At 43.2% G+C, this 21,279-nt stretch overlaps 1 protein-coding gene across 1 annotated transcript in view; it reads right to left on the reverse strand.

The window, feature by feature from the left end:
* GLI2 (GLI family zinc finger 2) overlaps window positions 1–21,279 on the reverse strand; it is a 285,658-nt gene that overhangs the window by 21,903 nt on the left and 242,476 nt on the right. Inside the window, exons 6-9 of the mRNA XM_032795844.1 lie at window positions 17,091–17,292; window positions 14,558–14,771; window positions 10,361–10,474; window positions 3,790–3,921 (exon numbers count right to left, since the gene is read on the reverse strand). Of these exons, the coding sequence (XP_032651735.1) occupies window positions 3,790–3,921; window positions 10,361–10,474; window positions 14,558–14,771; window positions 17,091–17,292 (662 nt within the window). The remainder of the gene's footprint in view (window positions 1–3,789; window positions 3,922–10,360; window positions 10,475–14,557; window positions 14,772–17,090; window positions 17,293–21,279) is intronic.

Consider the following 21,279-nt stretch of genomic DNA (forward strand, 5'->3'; position numbering starts at 1 on the left):
GTGCTACGGAGAACTCCACAGCCCCAATTACTGCTAATTACTCAGTTCCATAAAAGCCTTCACCTCTGTGCTGAAAACTCGGCCGCAAAGTGGAGCCTTGCTCTTACCTGGTGCAAGTCTAGATTCATATTTTACAAGGACAGGGAAGATCAGTTTCTGAAGACAATAAAACAAATCAGAGAACAGTTCTGCAGCTGTATTGTTACATGTATAGACTGAGAGACTTATTTCTCTCTGAACGGAATCTAGCTGCCAAAACCATGGCCCCTCCCCTCTCCCCCACTCCTGTGACTTCAATAAAATACATCAACAGGAAGTCCTAAAATAAAACACTTGGATTTTTGTTTTTTAGATTCAGCGTTTTTCAGCCATCTCCCCTCCCTTCCAAGGTCAGGCATGCAGATCCTGCCTTTGCTTGCCACTGAGATCAGTGGATTTGATGGTCTGTGAGATGAAGCAGCATGGGGAAACAAATGCTTATTAAAACAGAGTGACTTGCCCACTCAGTCACAGCAAGATATGGCTGCCTGGACAGAATGAGAATTTAGCAACCTTGAGAATAATCACAGAGCACGTTAAACTATGGACTAAAAGAACAATAGGCTAAAACACTGCAGCTTGCTCACATTGAAAAATTAGCATGCTGTACATGGGATAATACAGAATAGAGGGTGACTAGCCCTCTGAAGATGTAGAAGGGCCTTAAACACCATTTTTCCAAAATCTCAGTCTCTGTGGCACTAAGACACCATGGAGATCAGCATGGTAGACATGGCAATGGACAGATCATGCTCAAGGGCATATTGTACAGTGGGGTGAGGATGAGCCAAAATCACAGGGGCTGCAGCATTCAGAATTGGCTTAGGTTTCCTCTAGGATTTGAAGCTGAAATTTAAGATTAATCAGGTCTCAGATTCTGATTTTGTGGCCCTAAACTCTTGCAAATTATTTTCCTAGAACTTCAGCCCACGTGGCAGAAGTACTGTGAGATCAGTTCTTCCGGTGAGATCTCCAGAGGCACTGGGCCATCTGCAGACCAGATCTGAAAGACAGGCCACTAGCCCCCAGGTGGTCTGAAAATCTGACCTGGAATTAAAACTGTGGAGGGCAGGATTAAGGGATTTTAGTCAGCTTGCCCTTCCTGCCCAACATAGCTTTGAAGTGTTAGTTTCAGCTTCTCTCTGCTGATGACTGAAACATTCAAAGCAGGGAGCAATGGAGTTGCCCGCAAAATCGTGTGTACACCTGTTACTCTGGCGCCACCCCACACAGATGCTGCTCACACAAGCACGTTGCTAACTAGCCCTTACGGGCCCAGGTACTTCCATCTGTGCATGCAAGCATGTATGTCCGTGCACAGTGGGAAGCCATCCTTTGGGAAGTTGGCTCAATACATCTACATGTCAATTTCATTTGTGTGTGAATTTTGGGCAACATAAATCCACAGCTCCTTGAACTGCTGGCAATAATTACATCAAAGTAGTGTCAGTTTCTAAAACCTTCTGAAATTAGGAAATTATTGTATATTTTTTCCAATATTTTTCTTTTTGGTTTATTTAGAAATAAATGATGCTGAACTGCAGGGATCTGTCTTGCTCTGGGATAAGCTACAGGGCTTTTCCTATCACTAGGAGAAAAAAATACTGCTTGACAAATGTGGACACACACCTCCATGCAGCCATTATGGATTACTGAGCAGTGATGGGATGCAGGATTGTGAGATGCATTACGATAGTAATGGGACTTACCTGTGCACAGCTACCTTCCGTGCCCACTTCTCAACTGCATCTGACTCATTCTACACCCAAAATTATTTCCAACCCAAACATATTCAGCACTAACTACACTGAATGACTGACCTCAAGTGCCTGTTCTAGCCCCTGTTAAAGCCAGCTGGATTTTGTCTTTGATATATGATTTGGCATTTGCTCTCCTTAGCTTAAATCGTAAGCTCTCTGGGGCTCGGATTGTATTTTCATGATGTGTGTGTAAGAGTGCCTAGTGCAATCTGGCTCGCATCACTGAGTGGTGGCCTCCGAGCACTCTCTCTGTATAAACAGGATAAACTAAGAAACAATAAATTAATAAATAATAGTAATGAGAGAGGTTGTGAAAAATCTCTTTTCAAGAAACAAATCCTTTATAATTTCGAACATCTTTCCCCCTCTATTCTTGTGCTGTGTCTTCTTCACCCCGAGTCAGTGAATCACATTGTAAAAGCTAGTTGCATGTAGCTGGCCCTTGAAAGATTGACAGTTAGTCCAGAAAAAGGCCAATAGAACAGGAAAAGCAGAGCTGAATGAGGCTTTTGAATGAAATTTGCTCAGCGTAGGATTTTGTTACATACTCAGAACTCAGGCTAGTGATGATGAGGATGGTGAATTTTCAATGAACCTGATCTGGCTTTAGAATGAGCCAGGTTCAAGTTACAGATTGGAATGGAGATTGTGGCTAAAGCTTCAGTGGAAGGGTTAATTGCAAAACTTGCTTGATTTTGCTGATAGTCACTCCTTGTTTTGGGGATTTGTCAACCCTTAGTGTCAGAGAGAAACTGAGGGGTGTGAATCAAAAGACAAAATAGGTTTCCCGTAATGCAGAAATTAGTTATATTTTTAGATCAGACAACTGACTCACTTTGCGGAGCCTTCAAAGAATGGCTCTGGGATTGGTAACATCACCATCATCCGTCGTTTTGGTTTTGGTTTTTAAATGAGACAACTCTACATTTTAGGCCGCAAATCCGGTGGCTCCTTGAACAGAAGCTGACTTTCGGTTTGGGTGTTCCACCCCCGCTCTGTCCTGAGGCTCTGCTCCCGCTCTGGCCACTTCTGCTGAGGCTCCCCACCCATCCGCAACTCACTCCTCTCAGGCCCCTTCCCTGAGGCCCCCCCACTCACTGGTCCCTCCTCTTTGCCCTCCCTCCTCTGAGCGCCTCCTGCCAGCCACTTGCTGATTGGTGGTCAGCTCCAAGGGTGCTGAACAGTTGATTGGCAGCCAGCCTGGGGGTCAGAACCACAGTGGTTGGTGGGTGCTGAGCACCTTCTATTTTCTTCTGTGGGTGCTTGAGCCCTGGAGCACCCACAGAGTTGGTGCCTATGGCTCCTTGCATGGCAGCAGAAGGGCCAACACATGGCAGTGTTTTATTTCCCACTGCACTGGGGATGATCGGGAAGTTTAGAGCCCCTGCGTAACATGGGATGAGCCCCCGAGCAGCAGAGTGGATATTGTGGCAGTGGCGATGGCTGGGGCTAGTCACTCAAGCCTGAACGCAGGGGGCTGGGTGGGCTTGGACTCAGTGGCTCATCTGAGCTGATGCTGTCCATGCAGCAACACCCACACTGCTATTTTTAGCATGTAGCTTGAACAGAGCTAGCCCAGTCTGTCTACAGGCACTGGCAATCACACTTCCCAGATGCAGCATAGACTTACCCACAGGGTTCAGTGGTTGGGCTATGCAGGTGCTTTGTGCCCAACTGCCCATTATAGACGAGGAGATTCATCCCCCCAGCGGCCATATAAGATCCCCTACACACAGGACTTTTATTGGGCTTTGCAAGGGGAACCAGAATTACACCCTCAGGAGCTGAAACATAAGACTATCAAATAATCTAAGCTAAACTTTTCAAGGAATTGTGAGCTGATCTTGCAGTTTGCACACTGTACCTCTAATTTTCACCGTTAGTGGCTCGCTGAGTGAGCTCCTCCTGTAAAGCATCTTCTGATGAAAAGTGACAACAAATGCACAGAAATCCAAATTTATTGCCAGGGTTTCTTTCCAACATTACTCACATGGACAAGCTGCTCCTGAGTGTCATATTCCTTTATGCACCCTTCCCAGTGACAATTTGTCTCATAAATAACGTCAGGTTCCTGTTTACATTCATCTTTATCCAGATCTTCTTTCAGGTCTGTCAGATGCTCCTGTAACACACAGTGTATTAGATAAAGTGAGCTTGTTTCATCTGAATTCCTTAGTCCCTCACAGATTACAGGGCATGTATTAGTTGATCATAAAGGAAAGGACAACTCATTATAACAATGTAACATTCTTGATGATCATGAAATACTGAGTTAAAAAGGGTCTTGTTGTTATGGATCTGCTTAAGGAAATCACCGCTAGTGACCGGTTAATCTTAAAATGTTTGGGGGTCTGATTTAGGTAAACACCCACATCTCTGGATTCCCACCAGCTCGATCAGATGTAGCATGAGGAAAGACTCCAGAGTCCATCATATTTATACACCCACAATTACTCTAGGGTAATACAATGATCCACATTTACAGAGAGGACACTGAGGCAGAGAGAGAGAGACTAAGAGATTCACCACAGTACGTCTCAAAGAAGAGTAAGGAATTGAACTCAAGGCTTCTGAGTCCCAGGTGAGCAACCTAAGCACTGAACCAACCTTCCTCTCATGTGACTAGCTTGTTTCTTTTGCTGCCTGGCTCTATCTGGATGAAATAAGACAATGGAAGGGGAAAAGAGCCACTGAATCTTTTTAAACCATTCAAAAAATTTGGCTGAGTCTTCTTTAATCCACACACATCTGTCCTTCCTCTATAATGATAGGTAATACTACTGCTACCTAGCATTTATGCAATGGTTCACATCCTTAGAGCACTTTACAGACACGAACTAATTAATCCTCAAAACACTCCAGTGAGGTAGGAAAATATTCATATACCAATTTTATCAAAGGGGAAATGGAGGCAGCGAGTTTAAGTAACTTGACCAAGCCCATACATGCAGTCAGTGTCAGAGTAAAACTCAGAAACTTCTAGCTCCTGCTCCATGTTTAGTCCACTAGCATGATGTAACCAACTGAGCCTCCAGCTAGAAACCTTCCAAGTTCTAATCCTGACTTCTTGTCAAATTGCTTAAAACTGCTCTGTGCCTCAGTCTACCCATCTGAAAATGAGGGAAATAATATTTTCCTATCTTTCTGCAGTATTACATGGACTGAATAGTTAAAGTTTGCAAAGTGATTTGAACATCTACAGCACTGTGTAAATGCAAATTATTATAATTAAGATGTAATGATGATTTAGCACGCAGGCCTTGTAGCAGCCATATGTATCCCAGTCATTTCCAGTACAACACAGAGTGGTGGTACACAGTCTGTTTTCATTGGAATGTGACAATCAGAAGCAACTATTTACCAGGGACTATAATGCTACGCCGAGGCTCTCAGCTAAATTGCACCACATCCCTCTTCCGACAACAGAAAGGGCTACACGACCCCAGGAGGGGGGCCGAAGCTTCAGCCTGCCCGACTTCTGGCGCCTCGGGTGGGTAGGCTGAGGCCAAAGCCTGAGCCCCAACACCTAGGGCTGAAGCCCTTGGGCTTTAGCTTCGGCCCTGCACAGTGGGTCTTGGACTTTGGCCCCAACAAGTCTAAGCCAGCCCTGGCAACCCCACTAAAATGGGGTTGTGACCCACTTTGTGGTCGACCCACAGTTCGTGAACCACTGTGCTACAGGAAACTACAGTACCATTGACTTCAGTGAAGCAGGCTGTATGGGCATGTGTGTATATATGCTAAGAGAGGCAGACAGGCAAGACCATGCTTTCACCTGGTCTTATCTTTGCAGCACTTAACATCAGCAAACCATGTTCACCAGGACAAACAGTGCAACAGAAACTTGCCACAAAGATCCTCATCCTTTGGCATTTCATAAATTCACAGAATCCAAGGCCAGAATGGACCATCATGATCATCTAGTCTGACCTCCTGTATCACCCAGGCCACAGAATGTTCCCCAAATAATTCTTAGAGCATTCAACCAGAGCGAGTTAAGTGTGAGCCTCAAACCCACCAAGCTACAGGTGCAAGCTTCCCATTAGGATACACTGGAAATTAACAGCCTTATAATATAGTGGGCTCTTTGGTACCAGAGTTTCATAACAGGGTAAAATTTAAAAGGCATTTCAAGCAGGGCATTGGCCTCTGCACAGGAATGGATTTTACTCAATAATGGATTAGATTGCTATGATCCCACATCGATAGATTTACATGGGGCAGGAGATCACCATAGGGGGCAGTGTGCCTTTTACTGCCAGGCCTTACATATGTACAATTGTTTAGTACTGAGATTTGGAAATAAACAATCTATTTTACTATTTTAGTTCTAATATTTTGTGTATAGTGAAGCCTCTTAGTAAGGGCAACTGCTGGCTTTTTGAGTTTGGGGCATTATAATAAGTGTTTGCTGGATACAGATTCTAATATGTAGTTTAACTCAACAGCCATGCTAAAACCCAGCTAAAGCAGCATTCAAACCAGCAAACGTGGCAACAAAGAGCTGTCTTCCACAGACTGCTGCCATATGCAGACATGAACTGGGACAGGGGCATGGATCGGTGTTCATGTCATGCTCCCCATCAGTACTTGCCCTGGGCCAGGGAAGCTAATGATCCAACCAGCAGATCAAAGTCCTGGTCATGTGCCACTCGAGGCAGGTTGTGCATATGCTAAGATGACAAACGGGGCGTTCCTAATGGTTAAAAGAAGGATATTACTCAGATGAGGTTGGTAATTACAGACAGCTCTAGCTCCCACTGTTGCAAGATTAAATGGAGGGCAAATTGAATAGTTGTCCCATTTAGATCTTAAAGAAAAGCCTGGAATATTCATGGAAGCTGGAATTTTCAACTGGACCTAAGGGAGTTAGGTGCACATATCCCACTGAATTTCAGTGAGAGCTGGGTGCCTAACTCCCTCACACTACTTTGGAAATCCCAGCCTGAAAGAAGATCAGTCCAATATGATGGAACAAGGCCTGGAAGATTGTTATAACTAGAATTACAGTAGCAACTAGGGGCACCAACTCAGATCAGGGCCTACTGTGTTAGGTGCTGTACAAATATAGAGACTATCTTTGCCTTGGAGAGTTTACTATCTAAGTAGACAAGACAGACTAAGGACTAGTCTACATGGGGAATTTTACCAGCATAATTATACTACTACGGTTATTCCAGAATGAGTAGTCATGTGTGGAGTTATAATGCTATAACTACAGTGATAAAATTATACTTGTAAATTTCCCCATGTAGGCAAGCCCTAAAGGTGGGAGAGGAGCAGAGAGATGAAGTGACTTGATACAGATCACCTAGCAGCTCCGTGGCAGAGTTGGGAACAGAATTCCGGTCTTCTGATTCCCACTCTAGTGCCCTATTCACTGAACAATCCTAAGGAAAAAGCATGATTTTACTGGAGACCGACGATGCATACTCATTTGAAAAGGGATGATGATATCCTGCAACCTTAAACTGTTATATTAACATCAAGCTTCTTGTCCTCATTGTTAAAGCTCCTCATGACTCTGCCACTTCTCACCCAGTATCACATTGCCTCTATCCCCTGTGCTCCACCAACAAGCCCATCTTTGAACCTTTCTTTATCCACTGTTCCCAAGCTGCCATAGCAGTTTCTTCCCCTGCTTGAAGGGACCATCAGGCCACCACCCTCTCCTCTTTCAAACCTTTTCTCAAGACCCACTGGAGTGTTGCGATAATTAGTTAATGCTTGTACAGAGCTTGGAAAGTGAGAAGTGCTACATAAAAGCTCAAGTATTATTATTAAAGCAGCCGTCATGATATCACATGCCAGGTGTGACTTTTATGTACATTTTTTACAACTCATGCATGGAGAGATTTGTTCTAATTAGCCCTTGATTGGACTTTGGAAAAGGCTGCTCTGATAACAGAAAATTGCTGCAAGTTACAGAACTATTTCTGAGGGGGAGGTAGAATCTTTAAAACATATATCAGAGGCCTATACAAAATCAGAGATGGAAAAGTCTTAGGACTTTGAGAGGTGCTGAATACCTGTAGCTCCCACTAACTTCAGGTGGAGTTGTGGGTACAGCTGGTCAGAAACTTTCTGTCTAAATGTGTGTGGTCCTCCCTCCCCCAAGTCCTTGTCAGAAATGCAGTTTCTGACAAATGCAGTTTTTGCTGAAATTTTTTGATTTTCTATCAGGAAAATGGAAATGAAATATTTCGGTTCAGGTTGGGTCGACTCAAATCAAAATACTTCAGTTTGTTCAACTGAATCTAAACATTTCATTTTGGGTCAGTCAGACATTAATCTGTGACTGATTGAACTGCCAGGGCGTCTCGTGTCCCCATTCTCATCTATGAGCTGGGCTCCTTGACTGGACTACGTCTCCCACACTGCACTGTTGCTTTCCCTGTGGTTGAACCACTTAGGACGTTATGGGAGTGCATTATGGGAGGGCCATGCATGATGGGAGATATCCAGCTGGGGAGCTTGGCCCATGGTGGGGTTGTTAGGGCATGGGGCACCCAAGCCACAACTCCAATGAGGCACCAGAGCAGCTCAGGTAGATGCTGGCAAATGTTGAATTGAAACAAAATGCAACATTTCCAAATCAACATATAGTGATAGACTTGAGCTCAATCTATTTAGCTTAACAAAGAGAAGATTAAGCGGTGACTTGATTATAGTCTGTGTGTATCTAGATGGGGAACAAATAGTTAACAGAGGGCTCTTCAGTCTAGTGGAGAAAGGTAAAACATGATCCAATGGCTAGAAGTCGAAGATAGACAAATTCTGACTGGAAATAAGACACACATTTTTAACGATGAGAGTAATTAATAACTGGAACAACCATAGGTTGTGGTGGTGTCACTGAATTTTTAAACCAAGATGGGATGTTTTTCTAAAAGATCTGCTCTAGGAATTATTTGGGGGAAGCTCTGTGGTCTGGGTTATACAGCAGATCAGACTAGATGATCAGAGTGGTCCCTTCTGGCCTTGGAATCTATGAACTTTTCATTCCAGCAAAAAATTTTCAATTTTTGATTTGGACTGGGTTAACAACAACTGTCAAAATATCAGCATTTCCTTCGGGATGAAATTTCCAGTCTTCGATGAGCTCTAGTTGCGAGTGCTCAGACCTGTTGAAAAACAGGTCTCTTTTCTACGGAGTCATCTAAGTCTATTCCTTCTGCCAAGGCAAGATTGCCCCTTACAGGGTATTTCTAATACTTTGTTCAATCAGTTTTTAAATGCTTCAAGCCATGGAGCCTGCACTTCTCTTGGGAGCCTGAGTCACAGATCTCCTCATTAGGAACTGCTTCCAAATACCCAGGCTACATTTTTCTTTTGTTAATTTCATCCAATTACTGCAAACTAGATCTCCTTGTATCACTCTACATAATCCCTCTCTTTTTTGGGGACTTACTTCATTCACAAGACACTGTGAGTCAGATAATAAGAAAAATACATGTACACAATGGCACTGGTATTCCCCATGATTCTGTAAATGTGATCACTGGTATTGGGCATGCACCTCTCACAATCTGTATGCAATTAAAGAAGGATGGTGCCAGTAAGTGTGCAGTAGTCTCTCCCAGGGCTTATCTGTTACATATGCTTGGACAGGCAGGAAATTTCTTTCAGATCTCTTTTTCGTTTACTATAAGAAATAAATATGCAGCCTTATTAGCCTTGGTGGCAGCCAGTTTGGTTTTTTAGGTCGTGTGCTTTCTGCTGTTGTGTGTTGTTGCACTCCTAAACTCAAAGCTCAAGAGAGATGCCTCTTTGCCCTAATCGTGCTGACTCCAGCATGTTTATCTTTCCCTGATATGCTATCTTCATCAATTTTACCAGCCCCTAGATGACTGCACAAGTTGCTGTCCCCATGCATCATGCTGAAACCTGCTTCTGAACCAGTGCAGAAAGAGGAATTTGTCAACTCTTCTGTTCGTTTGACAATAACACAGCCTAATATTTCATAAAAATGAAGTGCCCAGAGCACCCCTGATAGTTTATAGGTGTGATAAAGGACAGTCAGATGGATATTGTCAGACATTAAACAGTTTGCAATAGCAGAGCTCTGAAAAGAAAACAAAGGTCTGTGGGCCCTTCTCAGTGTCAAATGTTGTGTCAGTGATGATGCTATAAGCAATTCCATACTCAGGAGAGAAGAAGCCCTTTCTGAGAGCTTTATACCTACATGCAAGACTTCCTCATAATCTATGTTTGCTTTGAGACATCAATATTGGTAGCTTTGCACTGTAGAAAGGTCAAGCATAATTTTTATAAGTTACCAGGGCTGAAATAGTCCATCCTTCTCTCTTTCTTTCTGGGCAATTGCACCAGGAATCCAACTCCCACAACCCATATAATGTTTCCCTCAATCAATCACAGAAACCCTGCTCCTGTACCTTGTTGGGTTTCTTTATTTGAGATCAGCTCAGTTGCCTTGCAAAGTTTTGATGCCTCATTACAAATTGCAGAGAAACATGAAGTGAATATTGTTCCCAAAGACAATGCAGACCCATCAGCTCACTGCATCAGGCTGACAAGACAGTATGTGCCAAGAGGGTTACCTGTGTGGCTGGGGAAGCTGGTGGCATACCCTCAACTTCAGTCTTGACTTTGCTGCGCTTGTGAATTACTGGATTGACTGTACTGCTCACGGCTGACTCACTGCTCTGCTTGTTCTAGGAAAGAAAAATTGGGGGTGATGTGGCATTAGGGTTTGAAGAAACAATACAGCCTCATAACATTATGACCAGTTTATGGCAAACTGGTACGGAAAAAGAACTAGGCTGGTTATTGGGGCCACCTGCCCAGGACACAGATCTAGTACTAGCTGTCTACGCTGGGTGAATTTTACCCATTTGGAGTGTGCACAGAGAGAGAGAGACAAAATAAAGGAAAGAGGGAAGGCCTGAGAAAAGCACTTGTGCCTATTTACTGATGCCATTCCCCTCTCAGCCACTGCTTCAGTTTCAGAACTCTCTAGACCCTGTCAAATTTAGCCAACTGCTGATTAACACCCACACTGCCACCCCAAGAACAAGCCATGGTTTACTTCTCGAAACATGGTAAGAAAGCAATTAGTTTCTATATTCTGTTTTCATGTGGTGTTTTCTTTACACTGTGTGTGTACATGAGAGGGTGTACACACTTGGCTGCGCCGGAAAAAAATAAGTGTGGCTACAATAGAAAAAGCACATGACATACACATAAACAGCAGGCAACGAAATTAGAATATTAAAACTGTAATGACATTGCTGTTAATTACTCAAGATCCGTACAGTATTTATGTAAATGGAGACTCCACTTCCACCACCTACATTATTTTGGAACTCAACTTGTTAGGAATGAAATAAAGCAGAAGAAAACAAAACCAGTCAAATAACCCTTCAATAACAAACCAGAGTGTGCAGTCCAGCACCCATGACATACTCTAGAATAAACAACCAATCCAGACAGTCTACTCCAGAACAATAAAATATAAGAACAAACTGAAATGGTTATGTAATGGAGTGAAATAAGTCTTTTGGTAGTGACAAAATGGTAGTTTAAACTTCCAAGTACTGAGAGTAAGAAGCAAAAATTATTAAAAATATGCCATGCGTACTCACTAATATTCAGCTGGTGTGTGTACTCAAGGTATACGTATGTTTGGTGCCTGTGCATACATTGCGTATGGCTGATTATGAAAATGGGCCCCACAAGTTTGTAAAACGGACAATAAAATCAATACAATTTACACCCAGACCAAGAGCCCATTTCATAGATGTCTTCCCAATGTCATTTAAAAAGTGTCTGTGAGGGGTGGTGGTGGTAAAAATTCCTCTAGACTGGATTTCTAAAATGAAAACTAGCCCCTTCTTTAGCACAAAAGGGAAACTGGGATCTGACGTGACCACCAGTTCTAAGATGCTTTGCTTTCTGTCTCTTAGCAAACAAGGTGAGGGAAAGAATATGGTGGTTTTAAAAACATCTGCATGATTTACAACACTAGCAGAGGAGCAGGTCAAATAAAGGAAAAGCAGATTGGGGAAAAAACTACTTGAATTTGATTCACTGCTCTTAGACTCCAATATAGCAAAGTGCTTATTAAGCATATGCTTATGTCCCTGTAACTTTAATGGAACCTAAGAACTTAAGTGTTTCGGTAATAGGGACAGACTTATACATATGCCTAAGTGCTTTGCTGAATAAAGGCCTTAGAGGGTCATAATATGTTGTTTCTAAATATGCATATGGCTGCTTCACAGTCACAAAAATGCTTTGTAGTTACATCTGATGTTTGCTGTTTGCTATTTGTCACTCTTCTGTTGAAAAGTTTCATCATCCAGTCAGGGAGTAGAAAATATAACAGGGATCTCAAACTCAAATCACCACGAGGGCTAGATGAGGACTAGTACATTGGCCAGAGGGCCACATCACTGAAACCTTTTCATACAACGACACAAAAGTATAGTCAAAAATGGAAAAAAAAAGAAAAAAGAACAGTAATATAGTGTAAGCAGAGTCAGGATGAGCTGTACCCTGACATCTGGTGGTGAAGTATGGGAAGTGTGGAAAGAATGTCTGGAATGCGAAATCTCAAATATTTGCATAGGCACGCCTAACCCATCCCAGACTGCCGAGCTGTGAGTGCTTTGTGACAGAAATGACTCAACCTCAGTTGGGTGGTACTTGCTAGACAAGGGACATGGGTTCCAAAACCCTGTGAAGGGAGAGAGGTTGGGGACAGGTATTTGTGCCTGGTGGTGCAGGCTCCTTGTGGAGCTAGAAGCACCAGTTGCACCCCCTCCTCTCTCCACTGTGGAATGTCAGAGTTGATTTTTTATTCCCTTAAGACTCTAGATACAGGTTGCTGAGCTGAACTCACTTTGGGCTAATGGTGCACTAGCACTGGGCTCCCCTACTATGTGCTGAGATCACTAAGAGCTGAAATCACAAAAGAGCTGAAATTACTGAGCTGGGAGCACTGAGTACTGTGCTAACTAGTGGGGGAGCCTGAAGCTATACTGTGGAACAGAGCAGCTGGCGGAGTGGAGCAGTTTATGGGGATGGCTGGAGCGGACCACAGGACAGCTGGTGGAGCGGAGCGGCTGGCAGAGCGGAGTAGCTGTGGGGCGTGTGGAGCAGCCCACAGAGCGAGCGGAGCCGAGCAGTTTGCTGGGACAACTGGAGCAGCTCACGAGGCAGCTGGTGGAGCGGAGCAGTTTGTGAGGACGGCCGGAGGAGCAGAGTGGAGCGGCTGGTAAGGCGGAGCAGTTCGTGGAGAAGGCGGAAGCAGAACCCACGGAGAGGCAGGGCAGTTGGCCCTGGACCACGTAAGGTGCCCCTTTCACCCAGGCTGGGGGGAGGGACCTCTACAGATAGACTCTTGAATTCTGGGGTGGCATTGACCAGAGACTTTTGGGTTGTTGGACTTTGGAGTGATTGGACTTAAGACCCTAAGGGGAAAAGGACATTGCCAAATGTACTTGGGGGGGTGGTTATGGTTTGTGTTATAACTCTGTTTGTGGTGTTTCTCCAATGGGATGCCGCATTGATTCCTTCCTTTATTAAAAAGATTTCGCTACACTCAGACTCCGTGCTTGCGAGAGGGGAAGTATTGCCTCCTAGAGGCGCCCAGGGGGGTATGGTATGTAAGTGTCCCAGGTCACTGGGTGGGGGCTCGAGCCGGTTATGCCTTGTGTTATTGAAACGGAACCCCTGGATACTGAACCTGGCCCTTGTTGCTGCCAACTCAGAGGGGCAGAAGGGTTGCAATAGTATGCTATTTATATTTATTATATTAATAAATATAAATACTCGGTAATGCACCTCACTCAAACAATAAAACACGCATTTACTTTTAGAATTACTTCAGTTAAAGCTCTCTCCTCCGCCCCCAGCCCCGCCCCTACTCCACCCCTTCCACGAGGCCCCACCCTGCCTCTTCCCACCCCTTCCTCATCCCCATTCCAACCCCTTCCCCAAAGTCCCTGCCCCAGCTCTGCCCCTATTCCAACCCCTTCCCCAAATTCCTGCCCCGGCCCTGCTTCTTCTCCGCCTCCTCCCCTGAGCGCGCCGTGTCCCCGCTTCTCCTGCTCCCTCCTGGAAAGTCCTAAGTGCCACCAAACAGCTGTTTGGCGGTGGGAAGCGCTGGGCTGTAGGCGGAAGAGTAGGAATGTGGCACACTCGGGGTCGGGGGAGAGGGCGGGTTTGGGGCCCTTGGCTGCCTGTCGAGTCAGCACCTATGGTGGGTCGCAGGAAATAACTCTGTGGGCTGCATGTTTGAGACCCCTGAAATATAACATGACCAATCACATGAATAACAGAGTCATAATGCGCATTATGGGTGAAATCCTGTCCCTACTGAAATCAATGGGAGTTTTGGGGGTAAGTTTCCCCCAAGTGGTCTACTTGCTGTAACCCATCCATGAGTCTTTACTCCCCCCAAGACCACATTTATAGAATGATGAGACTGCTTGATACCCTGGGTGGGACACCTACCGCTTGCACCGATGAACACTGGATACATGAGCAGAATTTAGGAATGGCCTGATAACTTAAACCAAGAAAAATTCTGAATGCATTTAATTTTTGCTCAGATATTCAGATGTGCTGACCACCCACAACTCTAATTAAAGTCAGCAAGAGCTGCAGATGCTCAGAACCTCTGAAAATTAGGCCTTATTTCATCAGCTCTAATGGATACGCTTTTTCAAAAGCAGCTAAATTTCACTGCTTGGCTGTATTAAACACATCACATTACCTGAGCTGGCTCCTACCTGATTAGAGTCAGAGATGCAGCTGTTGTTATTAGTGATCTGAGCGGGAGCTGGGTTGACAGAGATAACAGCCATGTGTTGTCGTGGAGGGAACGTGGGGGATGGCTGGATCAAAGGTGGCGTATGTCCAAATGCTGAGCTCAAGCCTCTCTGCTGACTCAGGATCTGCTGGTAAGTCACTGGGTTGATGGGATGGGGGAAGCTGAATGCTGGACTGCAATATATATACAAATACAGGAGGGAAAATTACAAGGAGAAGTTATTTTAAAAAATGAATTAAAACCGTGGCTAGTGATTGGAGTAAGGGTAGAACTTCCTGCTAATTATGGGAAAGAGGATAAAATAGGGAAACTAGATTTTCTTTAATCTTCCATGATACACACTATGGAATATTTTTGACACAGATATTATTGGTCTCATCTGTACTTTGGCATATTTATGGACCCCTTCTATTCACACATAATACTGCTAGAGATTTCTTTATGTAAGGTGTTTGAAAAGTGTGGATTACAATGGGGGGAAAACCCACACATCTTGCCTTGCAACTGTGCAAGGTTTTTCCAGGTAGACCTCTTTTGCAACTTCCCAAGCTTGTGACTATGCTACTCTTAATACAGAAGTGAAGTCATCTGGCTCTCAGGCACAAATTGAAGAGGGAACATTTAACAATCAATTTCACATATTTAAAAAATACGAAATTTACCCTGCATTCAAATGAGCTGGATGATGGCTCATGGGACTACTAAAATATGTAACCCTTCTCCCACAGGTCACTAGTTCAACCCCAATTTAGATCACTCATAGCCAGAAATCATTCCCATCTAATGGTTATTTGGTTGCCAGTGTGGTTTCAGACCAGAATGTAGTAGATACGCCATAAAAACTACCCTCTTAGAACTGCCAACTTCTAATTCCGCTGCTGTCAATCTGGCACTTTAGGGGCTGATTTAATGAACATTTATATACATGTAACTTTACTCACAAGCAAAATTACCCACAGGCATAAGTGCTTGCAGGACTGGGCCTTAATTAGCAGTATGTTCATGTTTTTATTTTAAATAATAAACTTGACTAGGCAATTACGGCTGCTTCTATTCTAAACCAGTTAATGACAACATGACCAAAAAGAAAAGGCCAAAGTCACTACCCTGTTAAAAAGCCCTTCTGGCTAAATAAATGTTAATGGTTAATGACATAATAAGAGCTGATGACAGGTTACTGTAGAGCAACTATTCTATATAACAGAACCATCAGAAAACTCACTTTATAACATATGACCATCCCTCTGTGGTGAGATGCATTAAATTGCGTCACTGCTGCCACTGATGAAATTTTAAGTGGTTAAAAATAAAAAAAGTCAATCTGTACACAATTTATTAGCTGTTAAACTGTTTTCTATGTATGACACACACTTAAAATTCTTAAGATTTAACATATGGGTTGTAAAATACATATTAAATGGTTCTAAATTTATTATTATTATTGTGGTAATGCCTAGAGGCCACTAGTCAAGGATCGGGACCCCGCTGTGCTAAGCAACGTACACAGATATAACGAAAAGATAGTTTCTGGCTCAAACAGTTTACAGTTTAAGTATAAGACAAGAGACTTGAAGTGGATACAATAGACGGGGAGAACTCATGGGAACAGTGGGATGATAAGTGTGATGAGTAGTTCAAATCTTGAGGTTTCCTAAAGCTAGAATTATAAGTACTTCAAAAAATGTTACCTGACAAAGCAAGTTTTCAATTAAATGTCTAACTTTTTACTAACAATAAGATCAATCATTTTTGAGGCTTGCATGGCTTCTATGAACTCTTGCATTTCTTTTTAGGTGTCTAGAATGACATTATCAATAGGGAAAAAAAACAGACCTAACTTCTCAGTGGTAAAAATAATAATACCACCGTGTGAAACCTGCCTTAAGCAACCACTCAAGGAGCTGACAACACTGGTTCCTTTAAGGTGAGTGTTTTCTAATTAAGGATGGAACAGAATTTTACTCAAGAGCCTAGATTTTTAAAAATCAGTGTTTAAAGTTAGGCTCCTAAATCCACACAGAAATTATTTTTTTAAAATTGTGGCCAATACATTTGGGGATACTTTGAGGTACTAAGATGTGAGATTTCCTAATTAGGCCAGTCAAACCATTCATAGCAAACATTTTAACAGATGAATTTAGCCCTTCTTCTGCTTGCAAAGAGGTATGAACATATTATTATCAATAAAAATCTGGCAACTAATATTCCCTCCCAGAAAAATATATACACTCTACAGTACCATCATATGCACCATTGCAGAAGAAACAGGCTAAATGCAGATTATATGCACATGCATGAAATCAAAGAGAGGTTTCATTTCAATATACAACACAGACCCAATATACATTTTTGGAACAAGATTCCATGCAATACTAGATGGCCAAACCTTAAAAGGTTCCTTTTCTACAGCTTTAATTCTGACAATGGAATAATTATATAGGCATAAGATCAAAGAAACAAAAGTCTAAATGGAGCTGCTTGAACTGCTTTACCTTATTGCCCCTGCAGATAAATGGCCATAGGAGCCACTAGCAGCAGAACTACTTCTGGAGTTATTAATATAAGCCACCAGGGAGTTAGGGGAGGTCCTGATCATTGTCTGAAGATCAATGCTGGCATCAGACAGTGGGGATATGGAGAGGGCTCGCTTTCTGCTTAATCTTGGAGTAACCCTTGGGCTTGAAAATCTTGACACTGTAGGAAAGAAAAAAAAGTGTGCCTAGTTAGACAAAAGCAGGCGTTACTTGTTTCAGTTTTTATAGGAAGAATAAATCAAAGCAGTTAGCAGCGCAGGACCTTGCCATGTAACGTTTATTTTAGCATTGGGAATGGGATTTGACCTGGGAACACATGGAAGAGTTGTGTACACACAAACACATACACACATTCTCTGTGACTCACATACACTACAGAAAAATTCTTTTTGTTGCCATGACAGTGATTCCTGTGGAAGAGAAGAAGCAGGACTCAGGTGAATAATTATAACAGGGATTCTTGACTGAGGTTGCTGAACTCAGATGCAGCCTTTGATTTTGCCTGATTTTCCAGCTCTCAGGAGGTCTGATTCCACCACACAGGCTCTTCTTGAGGCCCAGATTCAACAAGGAATACAAGCATGTGATTAACTTTAAGCATGTGAATAATCCCATCGAGGTTGATGGAGTAGTTTGCTGAACCAGGCTAATAAGCCCTGAGTGTGGATTATCACTTTCTCATTTGCACCACTTCTGCACAGACACAACTTCAGTGGCTTCTTCAGTGCAAGCGAGAGAAGTGTCTCCCTACCACTTTCTTAAAAAAATAGGGCCCAATCATGCACATGCTCTGTGTAAGGGGCTTCTGGGGTCTGACTCAAAGTCCATTTAAATCAATGCGAGTCTTTCCATTGACTTGCATGGACTTTGGGTGAGGCCCTTGTTGCATTAGCAATGACTGCAGGATCTGCTGTCTAATTTGGGGCAGGGACAGTCTTCGTGCTGTGTGTTTGTATAGCACCTAGCTCAGTGGGGACCTGGTCCATAACAGGGTTCCGAGGTGCTATACAATTCACAATACAAAGAAATAAGATATCAATAACAGTAACACTTTTATTCATTTTGATTTCCTAAAAAGCAGATGAAATGCCGATTGCTAGAGTTTGCACTAAATGAAAAGTCTGCAGGGTGAGTAACACGGTGTTTATTCACTAGAGGAGCCTGGATAAACACGAGATTCCAAAGGGCCCATTTTTAATTACTTTTACCTAAAAATAATTAACAGATGTATTTATTCCTTCATTCTTTACTCACAGATGGATGCTGTAAGGTTGCAGGGAGACGTGGCATTCTTCTTTCCAAACTGAGTGGTTTTCAATCCCTGCTTTAAGGTCCCTGCTGCACGAAGTGATAACTATGGAACTACTTATTATTGGCACCTCCAAAATTATACGCCTCAGATTTTACAATAGAAGGGGCTGCTTGGCTCATAGGGATAATAAAGGGACATGATGCCTTGTGCATCTCATCCCTAGTAGAACTGGCTTGAATATGGGGTACGGGACAATCATGATTTCACCCCTCCATTTTTCAACAACATTTTGAAATTTCTAACCAGCTCCAGTCACTAGTTCAGATCCAGATGAGATGAGCATGAGTTAAAAAACGTTCCCATATGATGATGGTTTGGGGACCTATGTTAAATGGGCTGGAGGCCTGATTCTTAGCAGACAGGCATCTCTCTTACCAAAAAACACCATCAAACGAGGCAACGATTGGCACCCTTGTTGGCATTCTCAGAAGAGGGGCTCTACTGAATGAGAAAAGGGGGAGAGACGTAGAGAGCTTCTTGTGTTCATGTGAATACACTTCTAGATACCTGGGTGATGGGCAAGGTGTAAGAACCAAGAGTGATAGAAATACAGCATGGGGATGGAGACTGCACTGATCCCTAGATCCTCTCCAAGCTTAGGGGTGAATGTTGGGAAGCTGCTGGCCTTGCTTTCAGTCCTTGGAGGACAAAAAAGAGCTTCAGTCTCTGGGACTGTCAATCAACACCTTGCAACAGCACTAAATTAACTTAAAATTAAAAAGGACAAAGTCTCTGAAGATTACTCTGAACACGGTGATTTTCAATGACTTAGCGGTAAGAGAAGTGGACTGGAATAGCACCACATCCGAGTGGAAGGAGAATCTTAGAAATTGTGTATGTGCATTTGTCTAGGGGAGGGAAGGAAATGAAATGAGCATTGGACAATGCAGAGCATCCACTTAATGAAAGAAGTGAGACTCCAGGAGCCTAGAAAGTAAATTAAGAGTTTTAAGAAAACCTATCTGACAGTTCAAGCACAAAGTGCAGGCTCTTACCCTCAGAGGGGACCTGCCAGGACCTGGACCGTGTCAGTCAATCAGGCATGAAGTCATTTCCACCTTACCTGATTTTGGTTGTAGGAGTCTGAAATAAGTGGAGAGCTGGATAATACTGGATTAATTTGGACTCTCCCAGCACTTAGGTGCGTTAGTGATTGGAACATGTGACTTCAATGGGCAAATTTACACCGTAAATCAATGGGGTTGCACAGGTTGTAGTCAGGGCAGAATTTGGGGCTGAGCTTTGCAAAATATTAGAGGATCAGATCCAAATGTTTGACTGAGGCCTATCTACATCTGGAACTGTTGGTCACATCGAAAGTGGTGGGAGCAGCATATATACTGTGGTAGGTCACCTATTTTTCTAGGCTTTTATATTTAGAAGATGCTACTGCCGTGTAATCCAAAATGAGGACCTGCTAGGCTCCTGCTAGCCTGCTAATAGCCCATGTGACAAACCCAATCAGCATTCAGCACCTGCATTTCAAGCCCCTTTCCTCAGCAGGTGTGAGTGCAGCTACCAATTCTTTCTTTTCCAGCAGCTGTCTCTGCTGAGCCCCTACCTTGCAGGGGCCTGATGAGGATAAATACATTAAAGACTGTGAGGCACTCAGGAACTTATATGGCCCCCATCACCACAGTTATAGTGTCTAAAATAGATAGGCAGATGGTAAGGGCTCTTGTTTTTCCATACCTGCCTCTCCTTGGGGCTAGAGCATCAATGGGGACCAGTTACTATTTATGTAATGCCAATTGTACATTAGGCACGTTACAGACAAATATGAGGACAAGATCCCAGCCTTGCAGACAACACATAGGTGAGTGGTGGTGAAATGGGATATAACAAAAGTGAGGGACAGAGCAGCAATGTAGCCAATGTGCCTTGCAGCTTCCTTGGTGTGTCTTAGATCTTTACAGCTGCGAGGTGTAGTAGGATTTCACTTCACTTAGTGCCCCCAATTGTTTTGTATTGGCGCACTCATATACATCACACCTCAGGATAAATGAATTCTAGGCTTACAACAACCCTCTGTGACAGGGAAGCTCTACCGCAATCCTCATTTGGCAGATGGGGAACTGAAGAACAGATAGATTAAGTGACTTTCCTAAGGTCACACAGTCAATCTATAATAGAGGTAGGAATAGAACCCAGGTCTCTTAAAGCTCAAGCTAGAGTTCAATCCATTAGACCACCCTTACTACTAGCTCTTGGCTGTATAGGAAGCATTTGGATTGATTCTGACCACTCCTTTCTGCAGTTCCATTTCATGGCAACTCCCCAATCACAAGGTGGAACTGCCACTTAATTGTGGCTAACGTTAATGCAACCCAGTGTTGCCAGCTTCTGTGATATTACTGCAAGTTTCACCATCTTTGGAGTTTTTCTTAGAACTTCTGCTCCTGGAGATACGTGATTAGGTGAGAATCATGGCTTTCCTTTTTGTTCTTACAAAAGTTAAGTGTCTAGCCCTTATGGTTGTAAAGAAAAGCTTAATGTGACCCAAATGCAACCTAAAGTCTCAAAAGCGAGAAGTCAAATATAAAGAACTCAAAATGTTATTTCAAACAAACCTCATGAGCGACAAGATTTTGGGGAAGCCTGACTCCTGATTTTTGAATGATTGGGATTGGCCACACTGAGGCTTATTCTTGCCAGACTTAGTGCCATCTAAGTGGCAAGTTGGAGATGGACAGGCAGATTTAAGGATGCAAATACATTATGGATGCAAACATTTCCTGAAAAAAAGGCAAGTCTGTTAATAGTAATAAAAACACTGCAGGATTTGTGTTAACCCATTTGACCAGTAAAGTCTACCATGGTGCTGCTATTCCTGAT

Source organism: Chelonoidis abingdonii, chromosome 10 (genome assembly GCF_003597395.2).
Source record: "Chelonoidis abingdonii isolate Lonesome George chromosome 10, CheloAbing_2.0, whole genome shotgun sequence".
Classification (NCBI taxonomy): Eukaryota; Metazoa; Chordata; order Testudines; family Testudinidae; genus Chelonoidis; species Chelonoidis abingdonii.